The 22,670-nt window shown below is 41.8% G+C and overlaps 2 protein-coding genes across 3 annotated transcripts; one reads left to right on the top strand and one right to left on the bottom strand.

Annotated features, from left to right (window-relative positions):
• The first annotated feature begins 961 nt into the window (after window positions 1-961).
• Window positions 962-11,459, top strand: wdr20a (WD repeat domain 20a). The gene is made up of 4 exons (XM_063008072.1): window positions 962-1,225; window positions 4,385-4,567; window positions 5,802-7,193; window positions 9,918-11,459. The coding sequence occupies exons 1-4, from the start codon at window positions 962-964 to the stop codon at window positions 9,969-9,971; spliced, it is 1,893 nt and encodes a 630-aa protein (XP_062864142.1). The 3' UTR covers window positions 9,972-11,459.
• Window positions 11,460-12,948: 1,489 nt separating this feature from the next.
• LOC134325835 (MAPK/MAK/MRK overlapping kinase-like) lies at window positions 12,949-21,854 on the bottom strand. 2 transcript variants are annotated; one of them, XM_063008073.1, is made up of 12 exons: window positions 21,708-21,854; window positions 21,398-21,512; window positions 19,210-19,299; window positions 19,026-19,096; window positions 18,788-18,866; window positions 18,558-18,606; window positions 17,058-17,236; window positions 16,861-16,962; window positions 16,408-16,581; window positions 15,656-15,770; window positions 15,300-15,497; window positions 12,949-13,652 (listed from the first exon to the last, which is right to left on the bottom strand). In XM_063008073.1, the coding sequence occupies exons 1-12, from the start codon at window positions 21,712-21,714 to the stop codon at window positions 13,575-13,577; spliced, it is 1,257 nt and encodes a 418-aa protein (XP_062864143.1). In that variant the 5' UTR covers window positions 21,715-21,854; the 3' UTR covers window positions 12,949-13,574. The 2 variants fall into 2 exon arrangements, with proteins under 2 accessions (XP_062864143.1, XP_062864144.1); XM_063008074.1 differs by having other exon boundaries at window positions 15,300-15,494.
• Window positions 21,855-22,670: the final 816 nt, after the last annotated feature.

Raw genomic sequence — 22,670 nt, 5'->3', positions numbered from 1 at the left:
GTCTGATTTTATGACAGCTTTATTCTGGTCAGGGTTGCGGTGAGTGCAGTGCATTGGACGAAAGGTAGGAAACACTCAATCACAGGACAAACACACCCACACACACAGCTGGGGCAATTTTGTATCTCCAGTTAACCTGACTGCATGTTTTTGTACTGTGGGTGGAAACCCATGCAAACTCCACACAGAAAGGACCCAGATTGCTTCACCTGGGAATGGAACACAGGACCTTCTTGCTGTGAGGTGACAGTGCTAGTGACCGAGCCACTCTATTTGTACTTTAATGAAATGTTTACTGAGGAAGCTCGGCTCAGTGGGTAGCACTGTCGCCACACAGCAAGAAGGTCCTGGGTTCCATTCCCAGGTGGAGCGGTCCGGGTCCTTTCTGTGTGGGTTTCCTCCGGGAGCTCCAGTTTCCTCCTACAGTCTAAAGATTGGAGATACGATATTGTCCGTGACTGTGTTCGATATTAACCTTGTGAGCTGTCATGAATGTAACTAAAGTGTGTAAAACATGACGTTAACATTTACATTTTCAGAATTTAGCGGACGCTTTTATCCAAAGCGACTTGCATTACTGTGACTGTATATAGTCTAAGCAATTAAGGGTTAAGGGCCTTGCTCAAGGGCCCAACAGCAGCAACCTGGCAGTGGTGAGGCTTGAACCAGCAGCCTTCTGGTTACTAGTCCAGTACCTTAACCACTAGGCTACATTGTGATTCTAATAAATAAATAAATAAATAAATACTGAGTAAGCTCTGTTTAAAGAGCATCTTTTAAACGCTGGAAATGTAAATGTGCTGCTTAGTGACATGTCTTTCTAGTTTAGGGCTCCCAGGACCCCACACTCTGAGTTTGAGACCCGCTGCGTTCCACAATAAAACATGCACCCGCTATATCCTGTGTGCCTGACGACAGCGCGCATGCGCAAGGCGTAAGATCCGGACCTGGGGAAGGATGAATGCAAATTTCAAAGATGGCGGCGGAGGGAGGAGGGAAGGAGATGAACGAAATTAAAACTCAGTTCACCACCCGAGAAGGCGCGTACAAACTCCTCACTCACTCCGAGTACAGCCGCCCTAACCGGGTGCCTTTCAATTCGCAGGGTTCGAACCCCGTCAAAGTGTCTTTCGTGAACGTCAACGACCAGTCGGGTAACGGCGACAGGATCTGCTTCAATGTGGGCCGGGAGCTTTACTTCTACATCTATAAAGGAGTCCGGAAGGTAAACAGCAGCCCGTCTGCGCTTCTCTCACTAGTACCGCCGCGCTCCTCTCTCACTTTTAACTGCCCGTGCGTGTTACTTTCACAGTGTGCCAGCTTCACCCCGCGCCCGCTGCCAGCTTTCCGTGTTTTTAGCCCTTTGACATGTTAGCATGTTGCTAAGTGGCTAGCTTGCTACACTGTTGTTATGGCATGCACAGCTAACTTGCTAGTCACTTTGTTTTAAGCACCCGTTTTCCGACACAGCCCGCCTCCTTTGAAACGATTGGCTGCGCGACTCGTATTGAAGACGCAGCGTCCAATCAGGGAGCCGGATTTCAGGGAAAAGCCCTGGCGTTCGGCTGAATACGGGCTGGTAATAAAACTGTACTGTTAGCGTGTTTGCTATTCAGTTTTTTTTAAGCCAACCGACAAGCTGTCGGGCCTGCGTGCACCCGTTATACGACGCAGGGCTATTCTATCCCATTTAGTGATTAATTAAAGCTTTGTTTGATGTTTTTAGTGCTGAAGCGTTTGCAGCTAAGCTGTTGTTATGGCAGGTTGATAAACACAGCAGGCGAGTTAATGTGAAATGGCTGTAATTTAAAGCTATAATGCGCAAAGCTGTACACGCGTAGCTTAGAAAGCAATCAAGACTAGATCTGGGCAGTTTTAAGTGTTATAAGATATTATCTGTTGATGTTTACCCCATCCCATCAGCACTGTGATTCAGAAGTGTAAGGCCCAGCCTGGTGCAGCTGAAGTTGGGCAGGGCGATATGTCAATAAGGGGCTTTGTAGTACTCAGTTTCCTGCTTTGATCATGTTAATCTTGTTTTAAAAAGTACAATATGAATCTGTTAAGAGTCTGTTTAAGGTTATACAAGCTGACAGGGGCAATAAAAGCATATAACATATACAATTACCTTACATCCGTCTCATCTGTTTCATCTTAACAATATCTATCCTCTAGTTGCAAGTGTGACACATTATGCAGATAGTTCCAGTGTAATGCATGACATCACTGTTACTCTGTTACTCAAAGGAAAGTAGAACAATGTCTGATTTCATTGGGTTAGATGTTAGTTTGTCCTGTAGTGTGTTGGTGTGTGCTCATGAGTGTTCTTGAATGTGATTGTGCATGCCTCAGTTTTTCCAAGTTCATCTTTAGATGTTTGTCTGAATGCAAAAGTTTGTCATTGTAATTAATAACCTCATTGTGTTTGTAATTGGCTGCTGTTGTACCAACAGTTAAGGCACTGGACTGACAGGTTGACCAAAGCTCTTAGCTCTCAATTTCTTAGATTGTTTTTGGTCACAGTTGTAAGTTGCTTTGGGTAATAAAAGTGTCTGGTAATAATAACAATAATAATAATAATGATGATATTTAGTAGTAAAACAGGGCTCTGAGCACTGTCGCCTCACACCCAGCAGGTCCTGGGTTCGATTCCCAGTTGAAGCGGTCCGGGTCCTTTCTGTGTGGTTTGCATGTTCTCCCATGTCTGTGTGGGTTTCCTTCCACAGTACAAAGACATGCAGTGAGGTGAACTAGAGATACAAAACTGTCCATGACTGTGTTTGACATTAAACTTGTGAACTGATGAATCTTGTGTAATGAGTAACTACCGTTCCTGTCATGAATGTAACCAAAGTGTAAAACATGACGTTAAAATCCTAATAAAATAAAGATAAACAAATAACCACACTTGTATTAAGACAAACTACTTTTCTGTTTTCATGGGGTTGAATATTAGTTTGTCCTCTAGTTTGTTGGTGTCTGATCATGAGTGTCTGCTCTTGTATGTGATTGTGCATGCCTCAGTTTGTCAAGTTAATCTTTTTAATTGTAATTTAAAGGTTTTTAATTGTAATTAATACATCATTGTATTTGTAATTGGCTGTTGTACCAACAGTTAAGGCACTGGACTGTCAGGTTGCCACTTTTGGGTCCTTGAGCAAAGCCCTTAGCTCTCAATTTATTAGATTGTTGTTGGTCAAAATTAGAAGTGTCTGCTAAACACCATATAATAATAATAAATACAATAATATTTAGTAGTAAAGGAGGGCTCGGTGGGTAGCACTGTCGGGTTCGATTCCCAGTTGGAGCGGTCCGGGTCCTTTCTGTGTGGAGTTTGCATGTTCTCCCCGTGTCTGCGTGGATTTCCTCCAGTAGCTTTGGTTTCCTCCCACAGTCCAAAGACGTGCCTTTGTTCGATATAACCATGTGAACTGATGAACCTTGTGGATGTGTGTTATTTGTATTCCATCTGTATCCGTATGACTGGTTTATGCTTCATCAGAGCAGCCTGGAGCTTTCAGGTTCTATCAAAAGGTTTGTTGCTGTCTATCGGTAGTGTAGTAAACAGGCAGAACATGTTACTCAATCACAATGCTTATTTGAGGACAAAAAAAACAATGTTGGGCAAGATGTTTTGAAGAATGCAGCAGATCTGGGTCTGTTAGAACGACTTCCTAAACACTGACTCCACTGGACACGGCTCAGCTGCACAGACTTTAAATAGAAAAGTGCCTCTGACCCAGGGCAAAATGTGTCTGTGCGTGGAGAAAATTGAACAATGTGTTTACTCGTGCTGTTCCGCTGCTCTGATTGTGCATTCACGACAGCGTAACTGGCTAATCTGTGCACGCCACATGACTTTGTAAAACTAAGAATAGTATAGTGCACACTACAGGACTAGCTGCAAGTGTTGTTTTTTAATCACTAAGATCTGCGGCTCGGTGGGTAGCACTGTCGCCTCACAGCAAGAAGGTCCTGGGTTTGATTCCCAAGTGGAGCGGTCTTGTGTAATTACAGATGGGTTTAAGGTTTCTTCTGCGGTAACTGCCCTGACAGGAACCTGTACTGATAGAACTGAAGGAATTGTTGACATTTTACCCAAACATAATCACACTTCCTCTACCTTGATCAGGATAAAGCAGGTTATTTACTTATCGCCTCACAAATTGAGCTTCACATTAACAAGCTTATAATGAGTGTTGGCCTGTTACAGTTTCATTTTTGAGATTGCTTCGTCAGAGTAAGGGTCGAAGTCTTTTGTCTTTCCTTCCTCTTCTCGGTGTAAGGAAGTGACCCCCTGAAGGAGAGTCACACCAGGATTTTGCGTCTTTTGTAGTCCCTGGTTCCTCTAATATGCCTTTTCTGTGTGTCTGTTGATCCACAGGCTGCTGACTTAAGTAAACCAATAGACAAGAGGATATACAAAGGAACACAACCCACCTGCCATGACTTTAACCACCTCACTGCCACGGCCGAGAGCGTCTCGCTGCTCGTGGGCTTCTCGGCCGGACAGGTGCAGCTCATCGACCCCATCAAGAAAGAGACGAGCAAGCTCTTCAATGAAGAGGTGAGTGAGTGAGTGAGTGAGTGAGTGAGTGAGTGAGTGAGTGTGTGAGTGAGTGAGTGAGTGAGTGAGTGAGTGAGTGAGTGAGTGAGTGAGTGAGTGAGTGAGTGAGTGAGTGAGTGAGTGAGTGTGTGTGTGTGTGTGTGTGTGTGTGTGTGTGTGTGTGTGTGTGTGTGTGTGTGTGTGTGTGTGTGTGTGTGTGTGTGTGTGTGTGTGTGTGTGTGTGTGTGTGTGTTGTAGCCATCTAACTGTTGTTTCTGATTATATATATACACATACACTGACCAGGCATAACATTATGAGCACTGACCGGTGAAGTGAATAACACTGATTATCTCTTCATCACGGCACCTGTTCGTGGGGGGGATATATTAGGCAGCAAGTGAACATTTTATCCTCAAAGTTGATGTTAGAAGCAGTAAAAATGACTGAGTCAGAGCATCTCCAAAACTGCAGCTCTTGTAGGGTGTTCACGATCTGCACTGGTCAGTATCTATCAAAAGTGGTAAACCGGCGACAGGGTCGTGGGCGGCCAAGGCTCATTGATGCACGTGTGGTCCGATCCAACAGATGAGCTCCTGTCGCTCAGATTGCTGAAGCAGTTGATGCTGGTTCTTATAGAAAGGTGTCAGAATACACAGAGCATCACAGTTTGTTGTGTATGGGGCTGCACAGCCACAGACCAGTTGGGTGCCCATGATGGCCTGGGGAACACACGGCACCAGGATGCACTATGGGAAGAAGGCAAGCCGACGGAGGCAGTGTGATGCTTTGGGCGACGTTCTGCTGGGAAACCTCGGGTCCTGCCATCCGTGTGGATGTTACTTTGACACGTCCCACCTACCTAAGCATTGTTACAGACCATGTACACGCTTTCCCCCAGGTAGGGCGGTCTGAGTCCTTTCTGTGTGGAGTTAAGCATGTTCTCCGGTGTTTTTGTGGGTTTCTTCCGGGTGCTCCGGTTTCCTCACACAGTCCAAAGACACACAAGTGAGGTGAATTGGAGATACAAAATCGTCCATGACTGTGTTTGATATTAAACTTGTGAACTGATGAATCGTGTGTAAGCTGTAACTACCCGTCCTGTTATGAATGTAACCAAAGTGTAAAACATGTTAAAATCTTAGTAAAATTAATATAAATAAATAAAAGTAACTCCTGTGATTGTATAACCAGCCTAACTTATTTTCTCCTCTTTCTCATTCCCTCCCATCGTCACCGCTCACTCAAAACTCAGAGACTCATAGACAAATCCAGAGTGACGTGTGTGAAATGGGTTCCCGGCTCCGAGAGCCTCTTCCTCGTCGCCCATTCCAGCGGGAACATGTACCTGTACAACGTGGAGCACGCGTGTGGCACCACGGCGCCGCACTACCAGCTGCTCAAGCAGGGCGAGAGCTACACCGTGCACACGTGCAAGAGCAAGTCGACGCGCAACCCTCTGCTGAAGTGGACTGTAGGCGAGGGCGCGCTGAACGAGTTCGCCTTTTCGCCCGACGGCAAGTTCGTGGCGTGCGCGAGCCAGGACGGCTTCTTGCGCGTGTTCCACTTCGACGGGGCCGAGCTGCACGGGACCATGCGCAGCTACTTCGGCGGCCTGCTGTGTGTGTGCTGGAGCCCGGACGGCCGATACGTGGTGGCGGGCGGCGAGGACGACCTGGTGACGGTCTGGTCGTTCGGCGAGCGGCGAGTAGTGGCACGTGGGCACGGCCACAAGTCCTGGGTGAGCGTGGTGGCCTTTGACCACTACACCACCAGCGTAGAGGAGAGCGAGCCTAACGAGTTCAGCGGCAGCGACGACGACCTGCAGGAGCAGGCACTCACGGGTCGCGAGCGCACCAACAGCACGCACTCGCGCCTCTCCAAGAGAAACTCCACAGACGGACGGCCGCTCAGCGTCACCTACCGTTTCGGATCTGTAGGACAGGACACTCAGCTGTGCCTGTGGGACTTGACGGAGGACATTTTGTTCCCACATTTACCCCTGTCCCGCACCAGGACGCACACGAACGTCATGAACGCCACAAGTCTGCCCGTCTCGGGGAACGGCGGAGGAGGGGGGAACGGCGGAGGAGGGGAAAGCGGCGGCGGCGGCGGAGGAGGAGGAGGTGGCGGGACGATAATCACGAGCGTCAACAACCCCAGTGCCAACGGAAGCAGCAGCAGCGGCAACAACAGCGGTGGCAACACGCCGGGCAACTCGGCGCCCGCGCCCTTACCGCGCTCCAACAGCCTGCCGCACTCCGCCGCCTCCAGCGGCAACGCCAACAGCAAGAGCGGGACGATGGACAGCGCCAACGCCGTGGTCAGCAAGTTCGCCACGCTGGCGCTGCACGAGCGGAAGGAGCGGCACCACGAGAAGGAGCACAAGCGCAACCACAGCATGGGCCACATCAGCAGCAAGAGCAGCGACAAGCTGCACCTGCTGGCCAAGACGGGCAGAACCGACGCAGCCAAGACGCTGGGCACGCAGCTGTGCCCGCGCATGGAGGACGTGCCGCTGCTCGAGCCGCTCATCTGCAAGAAGATAGCGCACGAGAGGCTGACCGTACTTATCTTTCTAGAGGACTGCATAGTCACGGCGTGTCAGGAGGGCTTTATTTGCACGTGGGCCAGACCCGGGAAAGTGGTGAGTCGTTCTCTAGTGTTCCTGACGCCGTCTCATTAAGTGCTCTTTTATTTTTTTACTCTAGCAAAGCTAAATGTTCAGTTTGAAGCTCATTATCTATTTTCTCTCTGTGTTTTTGTGTCCACATGGCACCCCAGCACAAGTCAGGGCAGGACAAAGCAAAGTTTATTTATATAGCACTGTGCTGTACAGGCTCGGTATGCAATGTAACATAAAATACGTCTCAAAGTTTTGTTTTAATGACATTTCAGAACACTGTCACCCCCTCACAGCAAGAAGGTCCTGGGTTCGATCCCCAGCTGTTTGCATGTTCTGCCTGTGTTTGTGTGGGTTTCCTCCTACAGTCCAAAAACGTTCAAGTGAGGTGATTCGGAGATACAAAATTGTCCCCGACTGTGTTTGATACTGAATTTGAACTGATGAATCTTGCGTCACCATAAAATCCTGATCAATAATGAATAAGTACAAAAGACTGCGGCCGCTCTATTACCATACACAGATTTACTTTCTGGATAAACCTTAGATCATTTTGTTATGTGTATATTGGTGGATTTACACTGATCAGCCATAACATTAAAACCACCTCCTTGTTTCTACACTCACTGTCCACTTTATCAGCTCTACTTACCATATAGAAGCACTTTGTAGTTCTACAATTACTGACTGTAGTCCATCTGTATAATCTTTAATGATCAGGACCCCCATAGACAGGTATTATTTAGGTGGTGGATCATTCTCAGCACTGCAGTGACACTGACATGGTGGTGGTGTGTTAGTGTGTGTTGTGCTGGTATGAGTGGAGTTTTTAAATACCGTGTCCACTCACTGTCCACTCTATTAGACACTCCTACCTAGTCGGTCCACCTTGTAGATGTAAAGTCAGAGACGATCGCTCATCTATTGCTGCCGTTTGAGTCGTCGTCTTCTAGACCTTCATCAGTGGCACAGGACGCTGTTGGCTGGATATTTTTGGTTGATGGACTATTCTCAGTCCAGCAGTGACAGTGAGGTGTTTAAAAACTCCTTCAGCACTCATACCAGCACAACACACACTAACACACCACCACCATGTCAGTGTCACTGCAGTGCTGAGAATGATCCACCACCTAAATAATACCTGCTCTGTGGGGGTCCTGACCATTGAAGAACAGCATGAAAGGGGGCTAACAAAGCATGCAGAGAAACAGATGGACTACAGTCAGTAATTGTAGAATTACAAAGTGCTTCTATATGGTAAGTGGAGCTGATAAAATGGACAGTGAGTGTAGAAACAAGGAGGTGGTTTTAATGTTATGGCTGATCGGTGTATATGTTACACCGCAGGTTGTGCTGTTGCTTCTTACGGCCGAGCTGCTCGTCTTCTAGATACAAAAGAAACATCCTCACGTGCATCAAAAATAAACCTTATGGACTGTAAAGTTTAAATCGTGTCTTTGTAATTTTGCCCAGTTTTAGTAAAATGATTGCAGCTAAGCTGTAGGAGAATGAATTCAGCACTGCTGCTCAAATGAGGGGCCGTAAGAAATCAGGCGTTCATTGAAGTTTCATGAGATGCATTAGCATGACTTATTTCTCCAGTGAAGTGGCACAGCAGAGCCGCCACAGCGGATACAGTCGGTCCCACTTTCGACAGGCACGTAATAAAAGGGTTCTGTTGCTGATGAATGGATCTTCTCGGCTACATTAGCGTTACCCAGTCGGCCTGGTGTCTATTTTGTATTCGCATTTGTGTTTAATGATGTTAAACCAGCGCTCCAGTCTCTGGTACTTAAGTGAGGCATTTATATCGCTGTAATTTACCGTGTTAATGTTCCAATATCTATATTTAATTTTCTTTATATTTAGATCAGAATAGAACACTTTTATTTGTCATTTATACAGGAGTACAGTACAACGAACTCTTTCTTCGCATAGCCCAGCTTGATTGAAAGCTGTCAGAGCGCAGGGTCAGACATTGCACGGCATCCCTGGAGCCGAGAGGATTAAGGGCCTTGCTGGGATTCGAACTCTCCACCTTTCAATTGCCCAAAGCCCTACCCACTAGGCTACCACTGCCCCTAATTGTCCAGTGCTGTATTTAATGACATTGCTTATATTAGTTTATTAGAATTTGGCCCATCAAGCATTTGAATTTTCTTTCTACTTTTACTTCCACAACACGGGTTTAGAAAAGCACATTCGCTAGATGATTTGCTAGCTGTTAAATATAGGATTAACAATATAAATAGGTGTTATTTTATTATTATTAATATCATAGGGTACGAGCCCACTACCAGTTAAATTCAGGGATCCTAGCTGTTGTGAGGTGTCGGTGCGCTCTCAGTGCCGGTCCCAAGCCCGGATAAAATAAGGAGGGTTTTTTTTTTTCAGGAAGGGTATAAAACTGGGTTAAATGTTTATAATTTTGCTAATTAATATAAACAGAATTTGGTGCCTGTACAGAAGTGAGATCAGTGCATGAGACTGGCCTCGTACGCGAATCCACCAAAACAGAAGCGAATTAGAAGCGGTCGGTGGGCTACACATTCCTCGGAGAGAGCGTGTTTTGGGATAATGAACCCTCGTTCGTATACATTCGGGATTCCCAGCAGTGTATGAGAAAATGCATTAATAAAATAATACAAACAGAATTTTAGAATGAGGATAAATCAATCCTTGCTGTATAAACGTGTGTAAATGCTGTATTACTAAATGTGCTCTAACATGAATGTGTTTCTTTTCCAGGGTTTGTCGTCATCCCAAAATCAAGCCAACTCTCCGAGTGGAACAGTAGTATAGCCACAATGTTTCTGCTGCTAAGAAGCGTGCATCAGACCCAAACGTCACGCTCAGAGCCCCGTGCTGCTCTTCACGTTCCCACCTTCTGTTCTTTTTCTTTCTTTTCCTTCACATTTTGCGTTTTCCGTTTCTTGGCCTCTCACGTGGTCTCTTGCACTGTGGACACGCCGATACTGTGCACAAATCGTCACCGCGTGGTGGAGTGACGACGGGACTGCGATCGTACCGGTGGCGAGATTTCTTTCCTTTTTTTTTTTTTTTTAAAGCTGTGTATTTATTTTTCCTCAGTTTCTTTCCCTGTTGATTTTCCTTTTGGGATTCTGGAGCGTGACGACAGTGAGAAAATCCAATCGGATAAAGCAGGGGTTAACGAGAATCAAAATCAAAGTAACTTTGCTTCCATTTAAATTCCTCTTCCCCGAGGTTTCTGTTCTTTTTCATATGGAATAGATTCTCCCCGTTAAGGACTTTGCACTGATTTTATTTTGGTTTCTCAGTTTTTGTAATTACTCTAAAGGATTTAACAATAGAATGATTCGGGGATGGCCTTGACGCACTCGGCTTTAATATCCTCTGTCTTGAAATTTGAACCTGAAAAGCTGGATGCTGCAATCGTAGTTTTTGTTTCTTTTTTTTTTTTTTTTTTAAAGAAATTGTTTGCACTTAATAGTTTATTAGAAGAGAATGGCTTTACATTTTTGTGTGCAAGGACTCACAGGCCGGTCTATGGTGGAGAAATATGAAATGATTAAAAAAAAACTTTGTATCTATTGAGCATTTATTTTAATATTGTTTCAGATTAAAATCAGCTTTGTATTATATGTATAATATTGTAATTCAGTGATTAATGAGGCAAAAGCAAATGATCAGTACTACTCTAGTGGACGTTTTGTCATTCTTAAAGGAAATAGTGATATTTCTAGAGCGGAGAAATATACATATTGATAATATAAAAAATGACATATGCAGATTTCTGCTATTTTTCCCCCCTTTTATTTCTTGTATAAACTTTGTCCAGATGTATTTTGATATAGGAGATTTATGTGTCGAAAGGCTCGAGAGTCTTTGAGCAGACGTGTTAAATGTTATGAATTCACGATTGCGTTCTTGTCGCCGAGCGGAGCAGAACTCTTAACGTACGAAGCTCAGGAAGTCTGGCAGACCTAAACAATTCCAACAAGACCACAAGAGTTCGTGTTTTGCTTAGCAGCACTCGCAGCAGCGACGCTATTTCCCATAACGCTAATAACCCCCGCCCATTAGGAATCCAGAATCAATCCAGTAGGTTCGGAGCTTATTAGTACATCCTCACTATGTGATCACAGTTAACGTTTTAATGTACTTTTGTGACTACCAGTCATTGTTAATGCACCGTACAGTGAATTAACACTAACCGGGAAGAGCAAGCAGGCTACAGTGCTCATTATTTTATGTTGTTAACATTTTACAGTTCACGTTTTGTTCTTCATTAAAAAAAACGTTCATGGATGTTCATGTCTTTGGCCTTTGATTGTTACTCCTGTCTGGTTGATTGATTTATTTATCTATCCTAACTGGAGACGCATTTAATTTTAAACATGATTTATTACTCAGACTTTTATACAGTGGGTTGGCCACCAAACGTTGTCATTGTGTTCTTATTCGATTGATAAAGGATCCCTACACTGACGAGATTGAAGTCGGAAGAATCTGTCTGGTGACTCTGAATGCTGCCTGAGCTCTTATTCTATTCAATGAAAGTGGCTGCGTCTCAAATCTTCATACACATTTCTGTATTTCCCATTAGTGCACTTCAGATATGGTGCTGTTTTGAGATCTATATCCACACAGATAACATCAGTTACATATGATTTAGTTTCTTGTTATTTAGATAAACATGGTGGACTGAAAAAATGGCTGTTTTGGGGTTTTTTCTTTTTAAAGAATGACGTTAAACTGCACTGTAGTTTTACTCTCTGAAGAAATCTCTGTACAGGATGTAAAAGTTGAAGGATTTTGCAGCTTACTGTGAGAAAGGATGCAAAAACTGACAACACGCCTGCAAGGGAACTGAATAAAATGGTAAGTCTACTCCTGAACAGTTCTTTTTTTTTTTTTTTTTTTTAGGACTTGGCTTGTTTAGCTTTGATTATTGTGTTGTGTTAAACTTGTCAGTCTTTTTAGTCGATTTTACCACTGTACATTAATTAAAGGTGCGAGCGATGTCTGTCTGATTGTACAGACAGGTGGTAAAACATCTAGTGGGACAGTTGATAACTTTTCTGTGGACCAGTAATACTCCATCCATCCCACACCCACCTGCATCTCCACTTGTCTAGAAAAGCTTTTCCCAAGGTTTGGACTGTGTCTGTGGGAATATGTGCCCGTTCTGTTAAAACAGCATTGACAAGGTCAGGCACAACTTTGAGTCTACCCAAAGGTCCCGGGCACTAAACCTGCTTTGGGGTTACAGCGTCCTTTCCCAAACTGATGCTACAAAAGAAATACTGGCTGGAAGGCAGGACTACCCGGGTCAGGATGTCAATCCATTGCAAGGTTTTGACATCCCCTTCCCCTCAGACACAGCCAATCGTGTCTGTGTAAACAGCTGATATTTGACCACGGACAACAGATCTCTGTGTCACACTAGTGCCTGAGAAAAATAAATCTATTTTTTCAGTTGGATTACTGTAGTGTTTGCTTAAGACCCCCCCCCACACACACACATTTCATAAATATGTGTGGTTTATCCTCTCCCTAAAACTCACACATACACAGATAACGATTTTCATCATGTTTTCCCCTCATTTTCACAGTACATTATCAGTACGTACATTTCCAGCTCTCATGACTAATCATGACCTCTAATGAGGTTAATACATTATTAGAAAGATAACTGGTTCAACCAACCAATAGAAAAGACTAATGAAGCTGTTGAGTTTGTGAGCTGCACGAATTACTTTCTATTTGTTTTTAGAAATGCAAATGAAAATATTCCTCTATTCGATCTGTAATTTAATTACAATTATTGCATTTCATTTATTTGTGGTAAGTTTAATACAGCCATGTTTATCTACTAATCATTTATTTGCTACAAACATCCTCCAGGTGTTTTGCCAGTGGTTGTATAGCCTGTGACCCTATTTTAGATCAATCACAATCCAGACGCAGTACACGGGTACCTCTAGAACACATCATCTATGTACAGTCTGTGCTCCCTGTAGCCGAAATGTTACGTATGTTCATTACATTTATCTAAACTTTTGCATATGTAGCAGAAATCACATTTTCCTACTTCAACAGCTTCAACACCTGGAGGTCGTAAGTGACTTAATTCCAATTTCCCACTCCGCCAATCAGAGGCAAGATGCAACATATTAAAGATTTGGATTGGGTTTCCCATCTGGGCTCAATACAGCTTAAAAAGTCAAACATATTAAGAGTTATTTCTACGGAACAAAACCTGTTAATTAACACCTGACATCAACTCGGAAGTCGTTCTCAGGCCTGGAGGTAAAATCACTTGAAGAAAGGCGTCTCTCTAAGGTCGGACATTTTACTGCTATCATTTACATTCGAGCATTCAGTTGTCAGTTGAGCAGCAGCGGAGTCTCGGGCTGGACTTCAGTATCCTCCTCCTTTCCTTTCAAGTGGAGGTATGTAGTAGCTCTTTAAGTTTGAGCGGTGTGGCTCTTCCCTGGGCTGTAATAAAAATAAAAAGGTTATGAGTGGTCATGGCACAAACTTAAAAAGCCGTTCATGCACTAGAGTTACTAGTCGCTGTAACTTTGTAGCATTTTTAAGGAATATATACAGGTTTCATTTTTTACTTGTCTGTCTAGAAGGTCCTGGGTTCGATTCCCAGGTGGGGCGTTCCGGGTCCTTTCTGTGTGGAGTTTGCATGTTCTCACCGTGTCTGCGTGGGTTTCCTCCGGGAGCTCCGGTTTCCTCCCACAGTCCAAAGACATGCAAGTGAGGTGAATTAGAGACACAAAATTGTCCATGACTGTGTTTGACGTGACCTTGTGAGCTGATGAATCTTGTGTAATGAGTAACTACCGTTCCTGTCATGAATGTAACCAGAGTGTAAAACATGACGTTAAAATCCTAATACACAAACGGACAAACTTGTCTGTCTATAGATTCCTGACCAGCCTGTCGGGAAATGGCACTGCTGTGGATTCGAACCCTGGGGTCCCAGTGGTGGTGGGATAGCGTAATTTACCACTGCGCCACCACAGCACCTCCCAGTGTCGTCACCTAATTAACTACGTAACTGGAGCACACTTCTTTGTAAGAACATTTCAGTTCTTTTAAAAGTTTACTACAGGCTTTCTGAACATTTGCTAGGTTGAAAATATGATTAAAGCAATTTTGTTACGTTAGAGATAAATTGACTCTAGTCAAGTTGGTGAATTCTCTGTGCCCATATACACTGCTCACAAAAATTAGGGAATATTTCAAAATGAATATGAAGCGATAAAAGAAAAAGAAGCATTTAAATTTTTTTTTAATTAAACAAGAACATCAGAAAAGCAAACGACAAGTCAAAGAAAGTTGTTTGATTATGCAAACCAACTTTTATTTCATTGGTGAAAATGCACTATAAAAAAGGCGAGGATCCCACAAGAACTGCTGGACAGTCTGATCCTGTCCATGCCCCATCGCTGTCGGTGTGTTTTGGCAGTCTTGGGTGACCATACACCCTACTGAACAGTCAATGTGTGGCACTCTCGTCCAGTTTGACATGCTTCTGTTCACCCCCACCAATACGTCACTTGCTACTCAATCACGATAACTGAGTTTGCATCTCATTTGCATAATCGAACAACTTTCTTTGACTTGTCGTTTCCTTTTCTGATTTTCTTGTTTAATAAAAAAAAATCAAATGCTTCTTTTTTTTTTTAATCGCTTCATATTCAATTTGAAATATCCCCTAATTTTTGTGAGCAGTATAGTTAGTTTTCCATTAATAAGTACATGGTACAACAGGACTTGTTCATTTCGTTTTCATCAACTGTGTTATCTTGGTCAGTTCATCACAGGGCCTCGAACATCCCTCAAGACACGGTCAATTCTGTCTGTGTAGATGTCTGGCTGGCTGAGCTTTGAATCCGAGTTAAAATCTCAGTGGTGGTGGGATCGTATAATAGACAGCTGTTGTGGCTTAGGTGTTTAACCCTACATTCAACTGTCACAGTGTATACAGTTATTGGGATATAAATGTACATAGTTATAGGGTGTAATTTTAACCCTGTACTACACAGTGGTATATACATTATATATACATATATACATTACAATGTATACGAAAAACTGGTTTGCCTTTCCATTACTGATAGTGTCTACCTTTGTGAAGTGAGAATGGCACTTTTTGGAGTTGATGGCTGGCAGCAGCACTCTGTGTGGTAGAGCCAAAGTGTGCAGACCGGACACGGAGTACGGCACTTTAGGTGAAGGAATCGCTACATTCAGCTTCGGCAGCTCCAAGGGGTAACGAGGCACCATGCCTCTGCTGAAAGGGTCGACCACGTGCTTCATCTGCTGCTGGACAGAAGAAACCTGATCAAATCACTTACCTGCTCTAAATTCATCGTCTTTATGTCTTATCCTTTACCAACGTTCTTAAAGAAATGTAAAAGGTTGGTCAAGTGCTACTTGCGAGATAGTTGTACGTTTTGAGGGTTTGCGGTGACCTGACGTACCTGACGTCTTCCCTGACGAGCGATGCGCCACAGTTGCTCCATGGATGCTGGAGTCGTGCTGGCTTGTGTTTCTACACCTCCTATGGTCCTCTGCAGCGCTCTCCTCTCGGCCATCCTGAAGAGAAAGCAACACACGATGAATTCCGGTCGGTAACTGAGACGCTCCCATTCTCCCAACTGATTTCTAAATGTAGAGCGTTCTATGTGTGCATGAGTACAAGGTTTAGTGTACAAAGCTGTAAGCATGAGTATGAACTGTAAGCCCAGAATCACTGGCGTGATGCAGTAACACACCCCGGACAATCTAATCACCCCCCCCCCAGGTGTTGACACCTGACTGGCCAATAGCACAGCTGGTGATTTGAAACCTGGATCATGCTATGCCACCCATGCACCACACGTAATGAGCAGTGGGCAGAATGGGCAGAAGAATCACCTGGTCTAAAGCTACAGGTACAGGTTTAAATGCTCCTATATTTGGGGGTCGGCACAGCAGATCATTCTGGTCTGCATGCCTAATTTGGCAGTTTTTACACTGCATGCTTCCTGAGTCAACTCTCACTGGCACCGAGAACATACGGTGCACCTCCCAATGGCTAGGCAGTTCGGCCATCCTCCCCTCTCAGACGTAGCCAATCATGTCTCTGCAGATGCCAGATTATATTATGAATGACTATTACAATAAACTATTCACCAAAATACCATTTAAATACCACCTAAAGTGGGCAAAAGAGTGTAATTGTTCTACTTACCGCTGCTCTGTAAAGCAGACATGCTGCAGCGCTGTACGAGCACTTAAACGTTTATCTGGATCGTAAGCCAACATCTGGTAAAGCAGAGCTAGGCTAAGTTCAGAGCAGCGCGGAATCAGCTGACCGAGCCCGCGGCCTTTCTGAGGCACGAAATCAAAGTGCATCATACGAGACCTTAGTAATAATGAGATAAAAAAAAACAAGCGTATTAGAGAGGAACTGAATCTGATCATTAGAAAACTTGTTAATAGAAAACATGTAAGTTAAGTATTTTAACAGGAGGCCTGCAAGCATGTAATATTTAAATCCAAATCAAGCAAGGAATATAACAACATACAAACAAACTGACTACTGATTTCTAGCTGTTATATATCATAAATAATCATACCAGTATCTAGTTTATTTACTAATATCCATCTTTTTCCTAGAAAATGTATGTTGATACAAACTCACTGCTTGAACTTTTGAAGAACCAAGCTGTCTGGTGTGCCTAAAACACCGTGGATCCTGGCCACCTGATCCATCTCATTATTCCCTGGAAACAAAGGTTTCAAGCTAGAAGACAAATAAGAACAACTGAATGGTTAGAAAAATATTTCTGGACAGTTTGCTAGCGATTTTTAACGTTTACATTAATACAACATACAGACCTGAGCATTTCAAAGAAGACGCAGCCTGCGCTCCACATGTCCATTTTGAGCGAGTAGTAGCCGTCGGTGAGCAGACATTCTGGAGCTCTGTACCACCGAGTGGATATGTATTCTGTATGAGGAGGCTTGGAATACACGCTCCGACAGGAACCGAAATCTGCCAGTTTCAGGACGTCATTCTATGGTTAAAACACGTCATGAGTCTTTTTGGAAGGGGGTGCATCGTGAACTTGAGAAGATATTGAAGGTCCAATTAACCTTTTGTCCTGCTCTTTTTCTGTTGAACTATGATACAGACTCTGTGCTTGAGTGTAAAACAAGACATCTATTTTTCATTTTAGTATCTCTTGATAAGAAATGTATTTTACTATTATGGTCCTCAAGTTCCATCTGTTAGTTTCTGGCTAAACCAGGTTACAACACTGGAGCAACTGACATATAACTTGCATCAGAACCTATCTTGAATTGTCTTAAACTGCTAATCTTATTCATCCATTCTATTATTTAGTATTTTGTTTTTGTTTTTTTGCTGTGTCATGTATATTGGTAATTATTAGCCTGTATGTCCAAAGATAACTGTACTTGTGAACCTGACTATGTGCAAATAAAATAAAAAAAATAAAAAATAAATAAATAAAAAAACACATCATGAGTAAGGTCACCATGGGTTATTTGAAAAGCAATGTATTTCATTCTTAAAGATCAAAGCTGTGGGGTCAATATCATGATGCTCCCGCCTCTGTATTGTACTGAGGTATGGTGTTCTAGGGATTATACATGCAATCGTATTGCTGGTGGCAACTTTTTTTTTTTTTTTTGCTTTTTCCTTTCTTTGTCTTAGCCTGAGAGCACTTTGGGAAATTTTGTGCACCTGCCCAGAATGTGGGCACTGTTGTGGTTCCGTTCCGTTACCTTTCTGCTTCAAGATCAAATCTGTTGTACTGATTTGGTATCTGTTGCATAAAAGGTTCTCAACCAATAGCGACACCTTATTGAATGAAAGCGGGTGTAAATTTTTATGAGAACTTTATTTATAAATTTAGTGTCTGTACTTTTAATACCAGGTCATTTGTTTTGCTTGTGAGTACATGCTTTTTTCATATGTTGATGTTGTTTGATTTCCAGTTTTATCACCGCTTATGCTGCTCTGGGTCGCAGTGGGTCCAGTTTTCCCTGAATCGCTAAAAGCCTTGGCCACCCCTCTCCTCAGACAGCCAATCATGTCTGTATGTAGATGCCTGATGGGTCGACAGCACCGCTGAGGACTTGAACCCTGAATTCCAGTGGTAGTGGGGCTAGCATGGATTGGCATCGTGTTTGGGGTGTGTTGCCTCATTGCACTCGGTGATTCCAGACTCATGTCTGTGATTCATGAAAATTTGTTTTTTTAAACCATTTGCAGGAACCTTTAAGGAATCATTTGTGCTCATATACGAATATTCTAGGTACATGGTTATAAACACACTTCATATTTTTGACTTCTTTGAGGTTTTTACTTACTTTAATTAAAATATTCTCTGGTTTCACATCTCTGTGGAAAATCCCATTGCTTAAAAAAAAAAAACCGAAAAATTAAGAGAACAGCTTTATACATTTTGTTATTACATTATTATTTTTGACTGGGTGATGAGTAAATAATTTGCATATTGAAGTCTAAGCATTATCAGTACTAGATTTGAAGACAGTAACTATGCATGACTTAGAGAAAAGCAGTTAATCAAAGGACCTACCTGTGCATGTGATCTAGAGCCTTACAGAGCTGATACATGTAATGTTTTGCTTTGCTTTCAGGTAAAGGATGCTGCCTTCCTACAGTGGTATGAAAATAAAACAATACCAAATTTATAAACGCAGGAACTTTAACTGAAAAGGAAATCTAGTAACGTCTGTTCTGAGAGAAGCTGTGTTAGTGAAACTGCTTAATCTTCACCCAACAAACAGAAGAACCAGTTTGCTATTATGGAATACCTCTAATTAGCTCATAGATGTTCATCTCCATAAGCTCACATATTAAGCAGAGAGACTTCGTTTCCTGGTCACTGAGAAAGAACAAAAAACATTGGGCTTGGTAATTTCTTCGGCATATGTGATTACAGTGTTTAGTTAATTTATTTGAGAAGTATATATTTTTTAGAATTTGTTATATACTTACTAAACTAGTTCTTGGAGCTGCAGTATGTTAGGATGTAGACTGAGTCTCTTCATTGCTTGGACCTCACGGAGGTTGTATGCCTGTTCCAGGCTGAGTGAGAGGGTAATTGAGCCAAACAATTAGTAAACACTAGTAAAGTCATTTTTAATTATTTATTTTGGATGTGACAATAGTTGTATTTGGAGATTCGATGGCTAATTTACGTAAAACTAACTAATAATCCAAAATAATATTCAGCCCTGAATGACTAAGAGCTTGAGAGGCTTTTGGAATGGGGTTCTACTCGAGGGCTAAAATCCACCACAAGAGGACGATATTAGCAAAGTTAACAGTTAGTTGTTTTTCTATATATGTATATATATATATATATATATATATATATACTATATATATACTATGTATATACTATGTATGTATATATATACTGTGTATATATATATATATATATATATATATATATACTGTGTATATATATATATATATATATACTGTGTATATATATATATATATATATATATATATATATATATATATATACTGTGTATATGTATATATATACTGTATATATGTATATATATACAGTACAAGCCAAAAGTTTGGACACACCTCATTCCTGTGGTTTTTCTTAATTTTTTTAAATTTTCTACATTGTACATTGATACTAAAGACGTCCAAACTATGAAGGAACACATATGGAATTATGTAGTAAACAAAAGAGTGTTAAACAAACCAGAATATGTTTTATATTTTAGATTCTTCAAAGTAGCATCTTTTGCTTTAATGACAGATTTGCGCACACTTTGAAATTTTCTCAACCAGCTTTATTAGGTCTCCACCTGGAACGGTTTTCAATGAATGTTTGTGCCTTGTCTAGAGTGAATTTTTGGAATTTGTTGCTTTTTTAATGTGTTTGAGACCATCAGTTGGGTTGTGCAGAGGTAGAGTTGGTAAAATATAAAACATATTCTGGTTTGTTTAACACTTTTTGGTTCACTACATAATTCTTCATAGTTTGGACGTCTTCAGTATTAATCTACAATGTAGAAAATAAAAATAATCAAGAAAAAACATTGAAGAGAAGGTGTGTCCCAACTTTTGACTGGTGTGTCCAAACATTTGGCCTGTACTGTATATATATGTATATATATATATATATATATATATATATATATATATATATATATACAGTATATATACATATATACACACACACACTGTATATAGTGTGCCTTGATATTAATGATCCATTCAGAAAAAAAGGAGCTTATTCTAATGAGCAAACCTTTTTTCTACATTAAAACAAACAATTGTGGGCTGAAATGTTTGGCTATCTAAATAGTTCACCTGTATTAATGACAGGAGGTCTTGTAGTCCAAAAATCGACTTCTCACTCAAGCATAAACAAGTGTTTACTGGCTAGTCATAATTGGGGTCTGTGGCATAGCTTTAGATGGTCATCTATTTTTTAGATTTTAAAAAAGGGCCAATAGAAACGTAATATATCACCTTTGACGCTAAACTCATCACTCAATGTTTCAAGTAGTAAACAGACTGTCTAACCAGGTGCTCCGGTTTCCTCCCACAGTCCAGAGACATGCAAGTGAGGTGAACTGGAGATATTAAATTGTCCATGACTGTGTTTCACATTAAAGTTGTGAACTGATGAATCTTGTGTAATGAGTAACTACCGTTTCCTGTCATGAATGTAACCAAAGTGTAAAACATGACGTTAAAATCCTAATAAACAAATAAACAATAGTTTTATTTTATTATAGTATACAGCCAAATTTCTGATAATAGTTCTAATAATATTTTGAAAAGTTATAAAGAAAAAAAAAGTGCTTAATATCAGCAAGGAAACCAATTAAGTAATAATATATTTGCCCTAATCTAATCTAAATAGTCGTTTTTATTAAAACAAATGTGGTTCGTTGATTTATTTTCCCCTCTATATCCTTAAAGTGCTTCACATCAACAAAATAACAAGCTTTTTAAGTGATAAAAACGCATAATTTTTGCATGATTGCCAAATTGTCCGTAACATATGAGAAGGGTGACACATGTGACCTCTCACTGCCTAGGTCAGGGAGCAGTGCGCCCCAGTGCTGCTGGTGTAAGGGACTGCACCAGTTCTGAACCAGTTCTTCAGTACAGAACTGTTATAACCTCTTATAACCTGTGTAATTACCTGTTAATGCTCTGCTTCATGCTTTTACACGCATATTGCTTTCCGTCCTTCAGGTTTTGCACCTTCATCACTTCAGAAAATGTGCCTTCTCCGATTTTCTTGATTATTTTGTAATCTAATGACAAAGAAAGCGTTTATTAACATACTAACATACAGAATCTGGTTTATTGTTTTGTGTATGCGGACGCGCTGTTTAGATTAGCTCGGTAGCTAGCTAGCTAGCGCGAGAGACTGACTAGACCGAGAGGCTAACTGGCTAACAAACCGCCAAACCTCTGTTTTCATATTGGACCTTTTTGTCACCACTTACTATTCATTCTTCTGACAAATAAGCTTCCAAATGTTCACATTGCGCCGGCTACACTGTTACAATTATGTCTTTATCACGAGTAAAAGCGAGTTTTTGTGTTTAACCGAACCCGCTTTAACCGTCGCCATATTAGCGCTGGCTACTGTAACCCTGGTAACCGCGCGCGCCCGAACCCTGACCCGCGCGCCCCCTGCTGCCACTGCAAAAACTTTTGCACCACAGATGCATCCACACACACACATCCACATGCACACACGGATTTATCCTTACTTTTACTGCAAATACAACATGCATACAGGCCAGGAGCCACCAGGCCACGATCTAATAACATTTTTGCACATATATTTAACATATAAACACTGACATTTGCATTGCAAAAAGTCAGGACCGCTGGAGATGGTGCACAGTGGCTTACCTTTCTTAGAGAGGACACTGCTGATCTTCAGCTCTAATTTAGAGCTTTTATGTTCGCTCTCAGTCGCATGCATTGCAAACCTGATCGCAAAGCTTTCCTTTATTGTCCCTAACAGCTTTTTTCCCTCTCAAAGACACTCCCAGTTCCAATTCCTAGCTCAGTTCCAACGCATTACCTAAATAATAATAATAATAACAGATTTTTATCACCTGCATAAATACTCAACCTTGTGTTTTTGTTCACATTTAACGTATTTTACGCTTTATTCTTTACTTGTTTAATCTTTTCCTTCTATTTATAAAACAGCAAGCTTCTAACAAAACAGCTAATATATAATTATAAAATAAAACCAAACGCATCTATATATTAATCAATACCTCTTTTCTCATATATAACATTTAAGTGTTTGTTTTTTAATGTCTGGTCTTTATCAGGCGCGGCTGAATGATTTCTAACGATGAGCAATAGACGAGTCATCTGAACGAATCTTTCTAGTGTACCGACTCGTCTTCCTCAAAAGAATATCAGGTGATTTTATTTACTTATTA

This window comes from Trichomycterus rosablanca, chromosome 13, assembly GCF_030014385.1.
Source record: "Trichomycterus rosablanca isolate fTriRos1 chromosome 13, fTriRos1.hap1, whole genome shotgun sequence".
NCBI lineage: Eukaryota > Metazoa > Chordata > Actinopteri > Siluriformes > Trichomycteridae > Trichomycterus > Trichomycterus rosablanca.
This window is presented reverse-complemented; position numbering and strand designations above follow the sequence as displayed.